Source organism: Etheostoma cragini, chromosome 11, assembly GCF_013103735.1.
Source record: "Etheostoma cragini isolate CJK2018 chromosome 11, CSU_Ecrag_1.0, whole genome shotgun sequence".
In the NCBI taxonomy this organism is placed as follows: Eukaryota; Metazoa; Chordata; class Actinopteri; order Perciformes; family Percidae; genus Etheostoma; species Etheostoma cragini.
In genome coordinates this window covers 19665079-19684239 of record NC_048417.1, presented here as the reverse complement: position 1 = coordinate 19684239, position 19161 = coordinate 19665079, and the positions used below count along the sequence as shown (strand labels likewise).

Below are 19161 nucleotides of genomic sequence, written 5' to 3'. Positions count from 1 at the left end.
ACATAGACACATACAGAATACATAGACACACTGTGTGTTTATATTAATGTAATTTTCCAGTATATAGTGTGGGAGTGAGAAGGGGAGTAAAATTGTAGATAACATGATGAGAGACGGGGCATGATAGCCTAACAAACTGTGGTTCAGCTTAGAGAGTCCAGAACTCCATCACTGAAAAATTGTACTTTGCCAAGGTTTTGGAACTACAACATACGTTAATATCAATTGAGGACTGATTGTTTTACATCTTTGATATGACTCACCTTGTCACGGTTAAGAAGGACCACTGCTGTGATGACCTCTGATACGCCAACTGGGTCTTCTTCAATAGAGAACCGCAGAAGCATGTTTTAGTTTAAAACATTCGTAGCTTTTGCAGCTCAAATGAGGGAGACCTCTGCTGTTCCAACATCCAGCTAGGGTGACCAGACGTCCGAAAAAATTCAGGACAGTCCTGAAATCCAGATTCCTGCCCTAATTGTCCCAAAAGTTAGAACAGTCTCAAGAGCAGACTGTCGAGTAGTTATAGTCTACTAGAACATTAAAAACTTTTCATGGTGATTGAGTCTCCCAGCAGCCAGTTCCCGTCAGCTGCTACAGGCAGCTAGGCACGAATTTGAATATATGTGCATTGCTATTTTTCATTCACTCATTGGTGGCTCAGGCCGGTGGTAAAAAGTAAAAACGTCTCTGCAGGTACCGGGAGGACTGGGTAGGGAAATACTTTTGTATTGCTGCAGTTTTACGTGATGCAAACAAAGTGTTTTGCAATGTGTAGGAAGGAGTTTGGTATTTCACACAGGGGGGAGTCAGACGGCAGGCTGCATGCTAGCAGCAAACTATATAGAAGTTGTTAGTAACTAACAACACATCTGTACAGACCAACACTTTGGTCTCATCCTTTTTTAAGCGGGAGGATGACTCCATGTATAATAAAATAGCTGCCTCTGAGCTGATTTTTTTGTATTTGTATTTTCATGTTTACATGACAGTTGACTACCTGAATAAAAAGACTAAATCATTCCCATGAACACCCTTCTCGTCCCGGATTTGACCCATTCTCGTCTGGTCACCCTACATACAGCTGAAAACCCATCCTGCTCTCACATATAATCACACACAGTGTTGGGCAGTTGTGAACTACATGGAGTTAAACTAGTAGTTTAACTAACATTTTGCAACTACATTCATTTTGCATAATGATTCAAGCAGGGAATGAATATTTTTTTGTTTTTATTTTACCATATTGTTACTCTACAGTAATTGAACCCCCTTTGACGTTTTCTCCCCCATCCTGACCCCTGTGAAGGCATGCCAGGCAATGTATAAATCAGACAGTCACTTTAGTTTAGGACAGATTTAGTTCTTAGGGACTATAGTTTTTACTATTTAGAATCTGGATTTGTAAAACTAATCTTGAATATATTAGATGTCAATTATCGATAAAGGCTATTTATTAACAAATGTTCAGAGAAGTTGCCGCATGCCATTTTAGCAGTTATAATAGCTGGCTAGCCAGGTAATCCTGCTTGGTGTACTACTCTCACCTGGACTCTAGTTTCTGGAAGGCAGCTGTCTGGCTGATGAACATTGTACACAAAACCGAAGCTGACATTCCTTTCACTTTCCCATAACTAGTTGGGTATTCTATTTTTCTGTATTTGTATGACCTGTTAACAAGTGGACAATAAACTCAATTGAGTGGTATTTTTGTGCTGGCATATGTGACTTTTGGTTTTATTTCATGCGTGTACTTTGTCAATTTGTTCATGTTTTTTACCAAGTAGTTTGACCTTAGTTGTGCCTATTGTCTTACTGTAAAATGTAACATTTCGAAGAATTATTTGATATTTACACATAGTTTTAAGAAGTACATTTTGAGTATTACAGTGGACATGTTAAATATTTAGTAAGATAAAAATCGTTTTGGCTTATAGTATCACATGAAAAAACAGCTATAACTATTCATCCAGTTTGCTAACATTGCTAGCTTGATAGACTGCTGTTACAAACAAACAAAAGAGTGTGTAACCGACTTGTGGTTTTGTTTTTAACCTAATGAACTCATCTTTTATCCAATACTTACATTATTCAAGAACATGCCAATGTTGGCAGATGTCGTTCAAAGAATGTACGGATAAGTGTAACGTTAGGACTATGTGAAACGGACATGCTGCCACTGGCAGCCAGGCGACTGTCTGGAGATGTAAAAGAGTGCAACTTCCTTGCGTCATTTACACACCGCAGCAACAGGTGTGGCACCGCCGCAGTGTTTGTCCCTGCCCGGCAGCCGTCGGAGAGGTGGCTTCTGTCAACAACACAGAACTGTCAGACAACTTCTGCTTTCACTGCGCAGCACTGGTCGGAATAAATCAGTGTCTCTGTCGTGACTTCTACAGACAGTTATCCGGACTCATTCACACAGCTCCGCAATTTTCTCCCGAGTTAAACCTGGCAGTTGGTAAGATTCGTTAACGTTAGCTTCTATAGCAGCGGTAGCGTTAGCTAAGCTATCCAACTTCGGTTGCTAGCTTTACCTCACTTATTTTAATAATAAACTACCATCATGTTTTTTTAGGAGGGGGAAGTTAATTTCGCTCTATTTTAAATATTGACGAATGTACCGTTGGCAGACATGACAGTCGTCTCTATTTTCACTCAGTCACATAACCTGCTGTTAATTAGCCAACGTTAATCTCTGTGTAACTAAATCAATAGGTAACTTTAGCTATGTTAACCCTAGAGTAATGATTAGTTCTGTGTTGATGTGATGTGTTTTTCCAATGATAAGGGGTAATATAATGTGTCAACGTTTTAATGTAAAGCACGTAGCTAAGGAGCACGGAGTAACAATAACAGAACACTCAACTAGTTTTACTGGATGAATTGTGAGTTGTCAGCAGAATCCAGTAAAGATCAGAATAAACCACTCCTCCTGCTCCCATTACAAACTAGCTAGCTAACACATGACGGAAATCAATATCACACAAGTTAACGCTTGAATTTAAAATTAACATAAGAAATTAAAAATAATCTTAAATCAAGGTCTCTGAGCAAACTGATGAAGACTGTAAGACGCAAAACCTCTTAAAAAGATATAGACCTCGAGTCTTATTTTGTCAAACAAGATTAATATTTGTTGACAAGTATATGTTTGCAATATAAAGGACAGGCATTAATGTATCAATAATAGGCTGAGTAAATATTCACTATGATGGATTACCAATGTCAAGCAACTTTTAGAATTCACTGTTAATTTCCGTAGAACACTAAAATGAAAAATGCTTATCCCCTCTTGACAGTCAATTGCATTTGTAACTGCAAACCTAATGAAGAATATTGTGATTCTGATACCTGCCTTTATTGCACATGCCTCACTTTAAAAATACTGTATATATTTTTATCTTTCTGTTTTACTGTTTAAGAAAGAACAAGCACTTGAAGCCAGATGAATCAAAGAGGTATCGAAACAGTACAGAGGATTATTCGTGCTCCTGGAAACTGGTTTATTGTTGAGGGTGACCAAAAGTCAAGAGCTTTGGAAAAATGTTACTAAAGATGCCTTCACTGTCCTGTGGAATGGAGAGTCGGAAGTGATGGAGAACAGAGAGGAGAGGTAACACATGCACACTCCAAACACACACACACACACACACACACACACACACACACACACACATACATTAGTGCAGTCCCTGTGCTCATTATCTTTACCGATCAACTTCCACTGGGAAATGTTGAATATTAAATCTAGATGCCCGTAGCAATTACACATGTATCTGAACCACGAATAAAAATGTTGACGATAACAATAACTGTTTTTATCTGGTGGTATGGTTAGGGTTAGGGTTCATCGGTAAGGAGAACAGCTCTCCAAAGTGCCAGACACCAACGAATGTGAGCATTTGCCCTCTCAAGTCGGTTACGATGACAAACTACGGTCAGGTCGAGAGAGAGAGAGAGAGAGAGAGAGATGAACCCTAACCATAACATCAGATACTGACCGTGATTTTGTGTACATAGAAAAAGTCTTAGCTCTTTGAGTTAAGCTCATGAAAAATGGGGGCAAAAAACAAAAGTGTTGCACTTATAATTTTGTTCAGTGTAGCAACTTTAATACCATTAGTTCAGTTCAAAGTGCTTTACAAATGACAAACTAATTAAAGATGGTTAAATAGGATACCCACGTCAAAAGAGTGTTGGGCCAGTGTTTGTGCCTTTGCATTACAATTCTTTAATATAGTTTTGTCCAGTTGCGTGTGAGTGAGTCACTGAAAGATGTTTTCCCTCAAAAAACTGCATGTCAGGACCTGCAGGTGTTGAACAAACAAGTATTAGTTGACAGAGAAATTAATCGGAACTTAATCTAACTTTAAGAGAATGTTTTTGTCACTAAACCACAATACATTTCAACATTTACAATCTCAGGTGGTTTCTGGAACTAGATGGTGGTTGCCAGGCTTACCTGGTATTCAGCTGGTTTGGGTTTGGACATAATGGATTTAGCCTAGCCTTTTAGTTCAGGTTATGTCTAAATGTAATGCCCATTTCAGGCCAATGTTATTGATTCAGCCCTGCAGATGATGCAGCCCCCACACCTCCAGATCAAGGATTGCTCCACATCTGGCAGTCAACGGGCCCCAGTGCGCAACTCTGTCCAGAGAGAGTGCTCCTGTCCAGGCCTGTCTTGCAGGCCACCCTGGGAGAACACCATGGACTCTTGCTGACACAGGGTAATGGAGTGTGTGTTTGTGTGTGTGGGGTATGCAGGCCTGTGCAATGAGTCAATGCTATTACATGCATTATGTTGATATGATGTTGTCCCACCAGTTGATGTTGTCCCATCATTACATATTCAACAATAATATTACTTCCATACATTTTTAAATAACTAAATGTTTTTACCCTAAGCTACTAATTCTAATAGATAGATAGATAGATAGATATGTAGAGGTACTATATTCATTCTCTTGGTAACATTTGGGTTAATAGGCCTCTTTAAGTCAAAATTGCTTGTTTCCACTCAGTTGTTGCTGTCTTCAAGGTGGACAGGTGTATTCTTTCGGAGAGCTTTTGTGGAGGGATCTGAGCATCCCGGTGTCTGCTCCGGTGCTGGAGGTCTCTCTGCTGGGGAAGACGGTGGTCCGTGTGGCGGCTGGTGGTTTCCACTGCGGTGCGCTGAGCGATCAGGGCAATGTCTACATGTGGGGGGAGAACACTGCAGGACAGTGTGGTCTGACCGAGAAGGGCTCAATCACAAACCTCACAGGTTGGTCAACACCTTACTTTCTATCTTCTGTACTTCTTTTCTTCTCACATTCCAGTGATTCTTTGTCCATCCTACCCACCGCTTGCCCAGACTTACCTTTTTCTTCTGTCATTGCCCCTACTGTATACTGTATGTTTTACATTTTCCTTTCTCTAATTCAGTCATTTGGTATTTATCAGTTAATACAATACATGTCAGGCAAACTATGTAAAAAAAATCCTCCTGTGCCAGTTCCAGAGCCTTGCCAAGTCACAGTGGTGGACAGTGAGGTTGTTCCTCCAGCAGTGGTTCGGGTGTTGGATCTGGCTCTCGGACGGGAGCACAGCTTGGCTTTGTCGGCCCAGAAAGAGGTGTGGGCGTGGGGCAGCGGCTGCCAGCTTGGCTTGGTCACCAACAACTTCCCTGTTTGGAGACCACAGAAGGTCATTTGTTTTAAAGCTCATTGAATTTCATCATTCAAAATTCAGTCGGAATGAAAACCATTGACTCAACCAATGTTTATATTTGCACTGATTGGTGGAGAATCAATAATGTTTTGTTAAATGTTTGCATGTGAGCACTTGACAAAACTGTATTTAAATTTCATTATTTAATTTTACACATTTATATTATTTCTGTCTCTGGCACAGGTGGAGCACTTGGCAGGCAGACATGTCATTCAGGTAGTTTCTCTTCCTGAAATATTCATTGCCATATTTAAATTACAAAGAATACTATGTTCTGTTTCTACAAATACCATCTCTATTTATTTCCCACAGGTGTCTTGTGGTGCCTACCACAGCTTGGCCCTGGTTCGCAGTTTACCTCCACAGAACAGCCAGAATCCAGCTAAGTTAACTGAGAAGAGGGAGCGGGGTCGGTCGCCTCACTATTCAGTGACAGAAAGGGAGGAGCCGCTAGCAGTTGATGCTGGTCACTACTGTCCGTTGGGGGTGGAGCTTAATGAAGTCACAACAGGCGAGGTAACTTGACTCCAAAAAGGAGAAATTAAATAAAGGAATATGTTTGGGCAGACCTAATATAATGTTGTACCGGCAAGATATAAAATTACAAAATGTAGACGCTGTAAGTAATGAGTAAGGTTAGAGAGTAAAAAGAACTTTTTAAAATTTATGCAAAGATATATTTTATAGGTTGGATGCATTTTTCCTGTCAACGGTGTAATGTATAGTTATAAACACAGTAATTTATGGAACCTTTTTATTATTAGTTAGAAAATTTTAATAAAGAAATGAATGTGTTTAATGAAAACTACATGTTAAAATGTGAATATATATATATATATATATATATATATATATATATTTGTTTTGTGTTGCTTGAGTCTGGAATAGAGGATTTTATATCCTGTACCAGAAATGTTTTCAGTAAATGTAAGTATCTACGTCATTTTAGAAGTTCAGCTATTTTAGACCCTGGTTGATGCCCCTATTTGGTTTGCATTCCCAGACCTCTCCCAGAACAAGAGGACCCAGACGAAAGCTCCATTCTCGGGGAAGGTCAGCTGGAAGCAGCCCTGGCTCTGCAGCCGGTTCATGTCCATTTTCTGAAAATGGCAAATCTAACACTAAACAGTACGGTATTGGATAACTTAACTCTTTGTTATGCCTACGGTTTTTACGTTTTTGCATTTAAACTCTTTGTATTTCTGTTTTCTCTGCTCTCTTTCCCATTCTTTCTTTGCAAAACTTCAGTAAAAATCTTTCAGGTGGGCACACTCACCCTCTCACTGACACAGATGGCAGCCCCAAGTCTCATTTGCTGTCAGGCTGGGAAGCCAATAAGAACTCTGCTTTCCCTGACGAGCTAGAGCTTCAGAATCTCCTTCAGAAACTCTCTAGTCACTCATTTGAGATGCGCCACACCACCGGGCCAGGAGATACCGACTCACTGAGCAGTTACACTTCCGGTTGGTAATTCAGTTTTGTTCTGTATGTCTTTGTTTTGAGGTTGGTTTATTTCTTCATTTCTTCATAGCTGTTTGCCCTTCATTCTATTTTCTTTCTCTTAAAACGTTTTTATTCCTTCTCTCCTGCCCTTGGTCTCTCCAGATGACAGCTGTGTTTCCTCAACTCCTTCCACGGATCTATTGACTTCCAGTTATAAAGATGACTCACCAATCAAGAGTCAAAACAACAAGTAAGACCAAGTTTTCTGTTGTTGATAATGTGGCACTTTGGTTAAGAATTTGAGGCAGTTGATCAGTGTTTTCAATAATCCGAAAAAGTCATGTTGAGAAGTTTTCACTCCAGAAAGAATATTTTTAGTGCTATTTTTGTCCATCTTTGTTTTATGCAAGCAATTCTTCTTCACCTCTGTTTAATCACTGCGAAAATAACAAAAAGTCAAGCTTAACTTTAGAAAATTAACACAGCTAAACACTTAAAACCTAGCTGTGCAGCAGTATCTCCACATAACAACAGACAGTCATCTACAGTGTATTTGCGTTCCTGTGCTAACAGTGGCGTGGCCGTGCCGTACTCCTCCTCCCCAGTGTGTTTGGAAGAAGTTCGGCTTTGTCTGGAGGCGGAGAAGCAGACACTGCAGGGGCAGAAAAGCTCCAGTCTCACAAATATAAACCAGAAGGGCAGAGCAGCAACAAACCGGAGAAGCTCCCTGCCTGGAATACCCACCCGTGGTAAGAATGGTAGGGTGAGAACAACTTGACAGCACGTTTGGGAAATATTTACTCTCTTGCCAAGAGTTAGATAAGAAGATGGATGTCCTGGACGCCCAGATAGCTCAGTTGACAGAGTGGTTGCCCATATATAGAGGTTTACTCCTTGATGTAGCGAGGCCCCGGTTCGGCGCCGACCTGCGGCCCTTTGCTGCATGTCATTCCCCCTCTCTCTCCTTTTTCACTTCTTCAGCACTCCTGTCATTAAAGGCTTAAAATGGCCAAAAAATAATCTTAAAAAGAAGATTGATGTCCTGGGCTCTAAAGGTTTGGTTATAGTTACGCGCAACACCGTGGCATGGGCCTCCATAGATGCCTCGTGTGCTATAAGCATGCAGGGAGATATTCATTTGTCAGTTTGTTGTTCGTGACAGTATTGTCCGAAACCTCCGAGGGCGTACAAACAAATACATCTGTGAATAAGATATAAGTAGTGGAGAAGAAGAGAGCAGAAGTTAAGGAAAGCAGGCTGCCTGGCCACCATAGTAAACCATGGATGTGTTAAGAGAACTAGTAAACACACACAAAATACATCCACAATTTTTTTTTGTGATCAAATGTTTTTTTATTATATTCTACAAATTAAGAAAAATCACAAACAAAAAACCCATCCATTAATAACACAGACATACCACCAAACATTACATTTATCTACTCTAATTATTACCGTGACTGTTGTTTCTCTCCGAATTGAAACTACTGTCTGCCTGTAACACTGTTGAAAACACTCTTTCCATTAAGCCATTTCTTCCTAGCTTTGACATAACGATTTCTCATGTTTTTCCACACTCTCCTTTAAAATGCTTGTTTTTCCCGGTGTGGTGTTTCTCTCTGACCACGTATTTAAGGCTGTTTGACTCCCTGTGGTCTGTCCATAAAGAATCCTAAAGATGTTTGTACAGGCGAACACGCTCGGCCAGTCTTCCCAGCCGACCATTTCGTACTGAACGTGCACAGAGTTACAGAAATTCAGAGGTGCACAACCATGTGGCGCAACAAATTGCGTAGTTTTATGGCTTGCACACCTCACTCTAGTAACACCGCTGCAACCATAAACCTGGCTTGAGTATAGAACCAGGTCGCCATCAGCTTAGCTCAGCATAAAGACTGGAAAAGGCAGTTCACCAAGAAATATTTAGCCATGAGCTAATGAACAAGCTTAAGCTAGCTTTAGAGTTGCTGGTGGTAGTGGTTAAATAGAGTCAGGCTAGCTGTTTCACCCTGTTTTCAGTCTTTGTGCTAGGCTAAGCTAACTGTCTGTTGGTTCAAGCTTTATATTAAGTGTACAGATAATGAGATTTGAATGTGCCACCACAGACATAAATACAAATTTACATAAATACACAAATGATCTGGTACCAATGAAGTAAACAATATCCGCAGAATCACTGAAATGGGTTACTCTGTGAAGTTACAACTTGGCTAACAAGGAACAAGAAGACATGTTTTTATCTCCAATAGAAACACACAACACAATTGCCTGCCTGTGTTTGCCTTTGACACACTGCGAATAATGGGTTTCCCTGGATCTGATGTCACAGCTCAGATCAACTCAAATGGATGTCAGGATTACAACATACACATGCTCACATAACAAAGGTATCATTTTCTTGAGATAAAATATTTGCTTTCTTGAGATAAAATAACAATAAACTATTATAAGATAAAAATGACTACACATAAAAATCAGAAAGTCCTTTAGTCACAATATATTGTCTATAGAATGTATGAAGTATGTCGATAGTACCACAAAAGACATGGTTGGACTTTTAGGGAATTGTGATTAGCAACTGCTACAGACTAACTTCTTGTTTTCTGGTTTTCCCAGAGTTTCATAGTGTCAGAATGAAAGTCCCTCATCCTTCAACACAGATCTTAAAACCATCCTTCATATAGACTTTATTAGAGCTTTATGTATTTATTAGATATTGAATAGCAGTCAACTTTTGTTAGCCATTGTGGCTAAACAACTTCATGATCTTCTACACAACTCATCTCTTGCTGGGATTTCTTGCCTTGTGCCTGCTTACCTCGCCTTGACAGATTCACACAGCTCACTGCTAGCTTTTCTAAAGACACAAGGTTTTACAATTTTGTTCCAGGGGAGCTCGTTAGGTTATTAAAATGTTAATTTAGGCTGGTGAGAAAATTGTATATGAACTCTTGTGCACATTGTTTGTGTAGATGAGGCAACACAGACCAGCTACAGACTTATGTTATACTTGGTATATGTGACACTTACTGTATGTAGATTTTTGTTCATGTCTTAAATTTCCTTTGTCATGTTGTAGTTTGAGAAACATCTACTTCCTCTGTTTGTAGTGGCTGTTGTTACGTATGATGGACGAAGGGTTTTTGCAGTCTTGACAGATGCTCAAATGTTCAGTTGGTTGAAACAACACTGTTACCAGGACTTTACTTTACCATTAGATCATGTGTTTTTCTTTCAGGGTCTCCAAGGCAACTGCGGTCTTGTGCCTGCAGGCCATCCTCTGCTGGTTGGTCCCAGGTTGCTGCGGCTGAGGAGGCTGGAGATGGGCTGCCATCTCTGGAGACAGAAGTGTGGAGCTGGGGCCGCGGGTCTGAGGGACAACTGGGCCACGGAGATCAGCTTGCTAGGTATGGACACACAAGTACACACATTTTCTTGTACTATATCCCCACTTATAATAGATACAATACTTATAATAGATTCTTTTACATTAACATAAAAAAATTGTCACAAACAGTCAGTATAACAGTCTGTCCTGCAACAGATTTGGAGGTTCAGTTTTCACTGGCTCTGTGTGAACACGCCATGCCGTTATAGCCACGTTAACAAATGTAAGCAAGTGTCTTTGCGCCCATCTGTGTGTCCATGGGCGTGCTAGTCTTACAGGAAGGTGTGTTCAGGTGCATTCTTGGCATATTGCTAACTTAAGGCAGTGGGAAGTGATCACACCATTGACCAACAAAGACCTGATCTGAAGTACATAGCGCAGCATTTCATTGTTATTTTAACAGTGCGTTAGTAAAATGTGCTTGGCTTTTGGACAGTGTGCACACACTATACTTGTTACACACAAAGGGATGCGCAGCAGCACACAAATAGCAAACGGTTTAAAAATAAAAATAATAGCAATGCGCTAAGATAAAAACAAACAATCCTGGCTTTTAAAGGGAATGGGAGACAACACTCTGATTGGTTTATTGCAAGTTACACTTAAAAAACAGCTATGATGAATGAAGACACTAAGTACAACCCTTTTAAACCATCCGACTGGCGCACTGACCCTTTTTTTTCAGAAGTGGATTCATACACGCCACAAATGCACCAGATGCTTCATGCTCTGCGCTAAAATCCTTAAAATATGGCCTTTTGGGTAAATCACTTAATAAGCACAAGTCGAGGAGTATAACGTCCTTAACACATTTTCAAATTATTTCTTAAAAGCATCAAATGACATACCTTTGTTATTTGTTACGAACTGATTAGGTATTATAATGCTGTTAATGTGTAATAGTACTTACTTTACATGTGACAAAATAAGCAAATAAATTCTGTGAATCCACTTACTATAAAAGTCGCAGCAAAATTAAATACACAAGACTGGACTCATACTGTAACTCTTACACAATGTCTACACAATCTGTGTAATATAAGCGGCATGTTAGCACAGTCAGATAGTCACTGTAGAATGTGCATAGACTTGGAGTGTAAAAATACACGTTGGGTTTTGTAAATAGGTGTAAATAGTTCTAGTGAAATTCAAGCCGTAATGAGGCCTGTGCAGACATGCGTGTTAGATTAAAAACACAGCTGAAACGCCTCCAATGTATACAAGCTGTGACATTGTGCGTTTGTGTGTCCAGACTCCAGCCTCTGTGTATCAAGTCTTTGACAGGGGAGGAGGTGATCAAAGTTGCCACAGGGTCACACCATTCACTGGCTCTCACTGCTCACTGCCAGGTAACAGACACAGCACATACGCACATGTAATTGTACGTCTGTATGATGACTCTCATTGACATAATATGCTCCTTGGCCTCTGACAATATTCCTTAACCATCACAAATACTTGACTTACCCTAACTAATCTAAGTCTAATCTTAAAGTTTAAATCAAGTCTGATACAATGCTTTAGAGAAAGGACGAGGACTAGACATTGTCAAGGTCTAAAAGTCAAATTGGTCCTCACAAACAAAGTGCAAGAGCACACACACATTTTACACCAAGTAACGTATTTTGTGTTTTTCAGGTGTACTCATGGGGCAGCAACATGTGTGGACAGCTCGGTCATGTCAACAGTCCTGTCACTGTACCTCAACAGGCAAAGGTAGAGCAGTCGGTCATGTCTCTTCTTTCATTCAGTTAGTGATTAACACATTTACAGTATTTCACATGTTTAGTCATATGTTGATTTATTTCTGTAAATGCTTATTTCTTTTTCTCATTTCTTTTTTTACTCACTGACAAACATTTAGTAATTCACACAATCAATTCATCAGTCAGTCAATAAATTAATTCATTTATGCCATATCCTGGCAGCTTATTACATAGAAATGTATTATTGAAAATTATAAATGAGCATATCATTAGAGGGATGTTGTTTGTACTGTAAAACATACTCAAGGACATACAGTATGAATGAGAAGAGAATGAGTGAGAAGAAATTAACACTGTACCAGGTAACATGTAATAAAATAGGTATAAGTAATCATAATATAGTCACACTTACAAATCTGTAAATAAACTAATAGCATTCTGGGTTTTGTCCCTGGCTGGCCACCGTAGCTGTCTGATGGTCTTCGGGTTTGGGACGTGTCAGCCGGTCAGAGCCACTCCCTCCTCCTGGCTGATGGAGACTGTGTCCAGCCGGTCCTGTTGTACTGTGGCCAGCAGCAGGAGCCAGCGTCAGCACCGAGTCCAAGGTCCAACCAGAGTCAAAGTTCATGTCAGAGGTCCCCCAACAGAGCGGAGAGTTACACAGTCAGACCCACCCTGCTGCCCTTCTGCATGGAGGTTTGTTGGTCCTTAACACAACTGTTTGTGGTTTATTACTCATATTTCAGTATAGTTACAGTACAAAGAAATATCCTGATGAAGTTATATTTGTGGTATTGACCGAAAGCTTTGAACAGACAACAGATACATACACCACACAGAGACATAATCAATCACAGCTGCCAATTGGAAATCTGGTGGACATATGTGGAACAAAGAGAGAAAGTCAAGAGAAATCTGAGAGACATTACAAAACATTAGAAGCAACAGCGAGAAACCGCAAAAATACTGGAATCCTGCTGTTAATGTATGAGTAACAAGTATTTCTTCTGTCTGTAGATGGGTTACATCAGCACTGTGTGCAGCGGCGGTCAGAACTGTGCGGTGCTGGCAGACCAGAACGTCATGGGTTTTATCTCAGCTATCCATGAGCTGGCCTCCAGAGAAAGACAGTTTTACTGCTGGTCAAGCACCGTCATGGAGCGCCTCCTCACACCACTACGCAACAGAGGTGAGAGCGTCTTTGTACTGGCTCCATCATCGTTGAACTGCTGTTATGCGTCTACTCTACATTTCCTTCTCTGACCCTCTTACTATTGGGGATTTTGAAGATGTGAATTTAAATGTTCCTCTTAAATGTAAATGAACTTTTTTGTGTCTGTATGTTCTCCTGCACAGAGATTGTGTGTCCGTCGTTAGGTGACCCGTGCACTCATCTCTTCTTCTCTGTCTGTGAGAGTTTTGTTCGTCTGAGCGTCCTGATCGGTCGACACTCCACGTCACTCAGCTACTTCCTGCATGATGTGCAGGGCTGTGATGTCACTTCCCTTCCCCTGCTGACACATGCTGAGCACTTTACGGACATATATAAAGAGTAAGGTTCACCTGTTTTTCTCTCCGCACACAAAAAGACCATAATGTATGTTTATTAATAGAGACATTCTCATATTTTTTCAGCTTATTGTGGATTTTCTTGGCGTTTTAGTCCCAGTTTAACCCTTTTAATGTGCTTTAATGTTCCTCTCATTTATTTTGTGTTTCATCCCATTTAGATTTTTCTAGTTCCAGTAAAGAAACTGTATTAAACTCTTATTCAACACCATGTAATGATTTTACATATGCTTTAAGAGTTAAAAATTATAGTAAATACCAGCATATATTATTTGTCTGAATGTTAAAGGTCCATGTCTGTGGACAAAAGACCCCACATAACAATACATGTATTGTCAATGACCCCATAAATCTGTTTGACTACAAAGCTTTTTTAAGAATGAATTATTATTGTCCAGACTGTAGCCAAACTGTAAACCGATAAACAGACAGAGGGGTACAAGTTGTTTTTGTACCCGGGACCTACTAGTACATTTGACTAGAGGTCGACCGATAGGGTTTTTTCTCTGGCCGATGCCGATCTTTAGAAATCATGGTCAGCCGATAAATGCTGCCGATGTATGCTTCTTTTTAAACTTCTACTTGAAAGATATAATGTAAGACTGAAAATTACTTAAGATGCACAAAATGTCTCAACAAAATCATTTATTGGACACTTCATCAATCTGCACTTGTGTACTTAAAAATGTATAATGTAAAAACATATATTGTATAAATAATGTATATAAAATATATCATATATAGGCGCCTGCCTATTAATTGGCTTGATATACTTGGAAATTGGACATTGCCGATTATGTAAAAATAAATGCCAACCTCTACTTTTGACATTTTTATATTGTATCTACTATGTGAAAGAGAAAACCCAAATTAACATCTCTCCCTCTCTCTGTTGCTGTCTCTCTAGGTATTGTTCGTCAGTAGGGGACTTCCACGTGATGGGCGGATTCCGATCGCTCCATAAACTCTCACTGTAAGCTCCTTTATTTTTCATTGAGTAGTCCTGCTAACCTCATTTTGCTTTGCCCCAATGTTAGCAGAGAAAACATTCTGATGATCATTCTCATGCTAGCTAAAGTTATTCTGTATTTTTTACCCAAAACAAACCACAAACTTAAAACACGGGAAGTGATCCTGTGCAGAGTTGCCAACATTTTTAGAAAAGCAAATGGATTTGCTTCCATCCACTGAAAACAGATATGTAGATTTAAAATACTGAAGATAATTGAGTCTTGAGTGGTGTCTCTTTGTCTCTCTGTGTATTTCTGTCCAGTGAGTGTTTAGGCTCTCAGCAGACCATGCTGGCTCAGCTGTGTGTATCAGACCAGTCTGACAGTGGTGATGTTGATCTGGGTTCCTTGTTGTACTGGCCTCTGCAGCAACTCCACCAGTATAGCCGAGTCCTGCTCAAACTGGCAGCCTGTTACGATGTGGTGAGGAGGAAGCTCTCTCTTTGTTCTGTTTTTTACTCAAACACCTTTGATCTTCTCTTTTTTACTTTCACTTCCACCTTTTCCAAATATGTTTATTTCCCATGAGTAACTTCGGAAATACCGTAACTTATACTGATATTGCATTAGTTTCAATATAAGATACTCCCCATTTTGCAACACCTTTTCCTAGATATAGTAAGAATGGTTAAAAAAAGCTTTGAGAGAGATGCTGTAACTTAAATAATACAACAAAAACTTACATATTGAATTTAGTTATTTAGCAGTAAATAAAATACATTTAAAAGGACAAACTGAAGCTCAGAAGTCTTTTATTTCCATGTTCAACATGTGAAGAGAACAAGCCTTTACTACTGAATTGATCAGTTTGGATTTCTTAAACTTTTTACTGGTAATAGACATTCCTTCATTGTTTATCAGTCTCCTTGACATGATTATATATAATTAAGCTCCTGTCAAGCTCTTGAGAGTGGTTATTTTATGAGCAGTGTTACATACGTAATTGCTGTTATCATAATAATAGATTTTAAGAATGTTGCAGTCTTGGCAGAAGTTAATGCTTTCTTGTGTTTTTTGTTTTTTTCGATGAAATCCGTCCTCATCATATTTATACAGTGGAGTAGAAAATATTCTACTGTATGTTGCATTTTGTGGGCAGAATTAAAATGTCCAAATTTGTTACAGTGGCCAAGCAGTCAGCTAGATTGTACTGTATATTTTGAACTGTAATCTGGCATTGGGGGTATACTTTCTGGAAGAGACAGTCATTTGTATGTTCTAACATTTTAATTAAAAATGTAATCTCTCTTCATTTCTCTCCCACCTAGTTAACTACAGAGTATCAGTCCCTTCATCAGGGCTGTGGCCAGTATGACTCCCTGTCTTTGTCCTTGTTGAGGAAGAAGAAGGAGGCGGAAACCACCTTCCTCTTCTGGAAGACCCACTCTGGAAAAACTACTGTGAGTACCACGCTGTGTTAAGTCATTAGACCTGCTCTCATTCTTCCTGATTATACTGTTTGGGTGAGAAAACGTTGAGAGATTTTACATTGCCTAACTACAATACATAGAAGACAATAATGATATTTCTGAGAAATGACAGAGTATGGCGGGGAAATGATTGAGTTTGGCGGCGCCACAGTTGGTTGTGGCCGCATCGGCTCACAACGAAAACAACAAGAACACCTCTGAACCCGAGTGGATTACTAAAAGGCGCCTAGTCATTGATTGCCAAAGTCTGATGTTAATGCAGACCGTAATCAGAGCCGGGTTACTTGATCCGAGCAGCATAAACAAACCGAATGATTTTGGACTGCTGTGTATACCCGGCGTGACCAGCTCTACGCCAGCACCCTTCTCCAACACTACCCAGAAAAGACGATGCTGGCGGCTGAGTACGAGGTAGCAGAAACGGGGTTGCTGTGGCGGAGCTGGTGCCAGGCTGAGAGCAAATCCCTGTAGGACGCCGTTACCATCGTTACCATCTGGTAGCAAACGTCCGCTCACTGGAAAATGAAATGGATTATCTCCGGCTGGATTTAACATCATCGCGGCAAGTGAGAGACTGCTGTGCACTAGTCCTTACAGAAACCTGGCTGAACAAGTCTGTCATAGACAAGGCTGTTACTTTCGAGGGACTGACCGCCTTCCGGGCTGACAGGTCCAGGACTCTCAGTGGGAAAACTCACGGGGGTGGAGTCTGCAATATATACTGTATATTAACAACAGATGGTGCACGAATGTTAACAGGTCTTTCTCAAACTGTTCCCCAGACATTGAGGTCCTGGCTGTTAATTGCCACCCATACTATCTCATTTTCATTTTCATCTTGCAGTATACATTCCTCCTGAAAAAATAGCCCTGGACATTCTCTGTCAACACAACAATGAACTGCAAACCACATCCACGGAGGGGGCATTCATTGTTGCTAGGGATTTCAACTGGGGGAACATGAAAAAGTTCTCGCCCACTTTTTCCAGAATGTGGATTTTGCGAAAAGAGATGAAATTACACTAGACCATGTGTACACTAACATCAAGACTGTGTTCAAAACAGCCCCCCCCCCCCATCTGGGATCATCAGACCACATTGCTGTCATGGTAATACCGAACATATAGGTCTCAGCTTACCAGAACCAGGCCCTCCACAAAGCAGTTGAGGGTCTGGCCGCAGGGAGCCACGATGATATTACAAGGCTGCTTTGAAAGTATAGACTGGTCAGTGTTTAGAGAGGCGGCTACTAATAGCCAGGGCACAGACATCAATGAGTATGCGGATGCTGTATCCAGTTACATCTATAAATGCATGGAGGATGTCTGTGTCACTAAAAACATCACAGTCAGAGCAAATAAGAGAGGTGCTGAGCCTTGACCCGGAGGATGTCCTTAAAACCCTGTGGAAATTAACCCTAGCGAAGCTGCAGGCCCGGACAGATTACCGGGCCAAGTGTTAAAGCAGTGTGTAGAACTACTCACACAGGTCCTAACAGACATTTTTAACACCTCTTTGTGTCAAGCTGTTGTGCCATCCTACTATAAAACCTCAGCCATCACCCCCTTGCCAATAAAATCCACCATTACCTGTTTAAATGACTACCGCCCAATAGCACTAACCCCTCTAATAGGAAGTGCTTTGAAAGACTGGTCAAGGAACACATTACCTCCATCTTTCCTGCATCATTGTACACGCTTCAACTTGCTTAGCGCTCAAACCGCTTAACAGAGGATGCAATAGCTACTGCAGTACACCTGAGCCTAGAACACCTGGAGGGGAAGGAATACGTGGGTCTGAATGCTGTTCATTGATTTCAGTTCGGCATTTAACACCATAATCCGGCAGCATCTGGTAACAAACTGGGCCCACTGGGGATGAATACACACCTTTAGAACTGGATACTTGATTTCCTGAGTAACAGGCCTCAGGTTGCACGAGTGGGGCTTAACTGTTTATCCACCACTTTGAGTTCCGGCTCCCTCCAGGGGTGCATCTTGAGCCCTCTGCTACAAACCCTTGTGACCCATGACTGCTGTGCAAAACTCGACACCAATCACATTATTAAATATGCTGATGACACAACAGTGGTGGGTCTCATCCAGGGCAGTGACGACAGCAATTACAGGGAGGAGGTGAAACTGTACACACAGAATGGTGCCAAAACTTGATCCTGAATGTTGAGAAAACCAAAGAGTTGGTGATCGACTTCAGAAGAAACCAGCCTAAGCAAATACCAGTCCACATTAACAGCGCTGCGGGGGAGAATGTGGAGCACATGAAGTTTCTAGGGGTTCACTTGTCTAACTGACCTGGTCCCTGCATACCTCCTCCCTCATAAAAAAAGCCAACCAATGCCTGACTTTCTTAAGGAGACTGACAAAGGCCCATCTCAACCCAACAGTCCTCACAACTTTCTACAGGGGAACTACTGAGAGTGTGCTAACAAGCATCATCTCCCTCTGGCATTAGAGCAGCAGCGCATCAGAGAGAAAAAGCACCGAGGAGGGTAGTGAGGTCAGCTGAGAGAATCATTGGGATAACGCTGCCACCTATTGAGGACCTGGCCAAACAACGTGGCCTTTCAAGGGCAAAAAAAACAAATCATCAAGGACTCTACACACCTCTGCCGCATTTTGTTCTCTCTCCTGCCCTCAGGCAGGCGGTATAGCAGCCTAAGGAGTAGGTCTGTGCGGTTCCGCAACAGTTTTTTTCCCGACTGCAATCAGGCTGCTAAACAGCACCATACTGTGAACTGAGACAAGATGGAATATACAGTATTTGTGCATATAATGTATAAGTATGGGTATGTGTGGGATATGCGTATATACACTCACCGGCCACTTTATTAGGTACACCTGTCCAACTGCTCGTTAACACTTAATTTCTAAGCAGCCAAT

At 40.8% G+C, this 19161-nt stretch overlaps 1 protein-coding gene across 5 annotated transcripts in view; it reads left to right on the top strand.

Annotated features, from left to right (window-relative positions):
* The first annotated feature begins 2223 nt into the window (after window positions 1–2223).
* The window catches only part of LOC117952666 (alsin-like), a 30448-nt gene continuing 13510 nt past the window's right edge, over window positions 2224–19161 (top strand). For 4 of the 5 annotated variants that reach the window (XM_034885143.1, XM_034885142.1, XM_034885141.1 and 1 more), the window contains exons 1-20: window positions 2224–2462; window positions 3418–3616; window positions 4573–4733; window positions 5045–5269; window positions 5501–5691; window positions 5899–5931; window positions 6028–6231; window positions 6719–6843; window positions 6964–7178; window positions 7321–7408; window positions 7732–7907; window positions 10397–10565; window positions 11799–11895; window positions 12185–12262; window positions 12721–12948; window positions 13270–13441; window positions 13609–13804; window positions 14729–14794; window positions 15095–15254; window positions 16100–16231. In XM_034885143.1, the coding sequence (XP_034741034.1) occupies window positions 3597–3616; window positions 4573–4733; window positions 5045–5269; window positions 5501–5691; window positions 5899–5931; window positions 6028–6231; window positions 6719–6843; window positions 6964–7178; window positions 7321–7408; window positions 7732–7907; window positions 10397–10565; window positions 11799–11895; window positions 12185–12262; window positions 12721–12948; window positions 13270–13441; window positions 13609–13804; window positions 14729–14794; window positions 15095–15254; window positions 16100–16231 (2736 nt within the window). In that variant the 5' untranslated portion in view covers window positions 2224–2462; window positions 3418–3596. The remainder of the gene's footprint in view (window positions 2463–3417; window positions 3617–4572; window positions 4734–5044; window positions 5270–5500; window positions 5692–5898; window positions 5932–6027; window positions 6232–6718; window positions 6844–6963; window positions 7179–7320; window positions 7409–7731; window positions 7908–10396; window positions 10566–11798; window positions 11896–12184; window positions 12263–12720; window positions 12949–13269; window positions 13442–13608; window positions 13805–14728; window positions 14795–15094; window positions 15255–16099; window positions 16232–19161) is intronic. The other variant, XM_034885144.1, reaches the window with a different exon arrangement.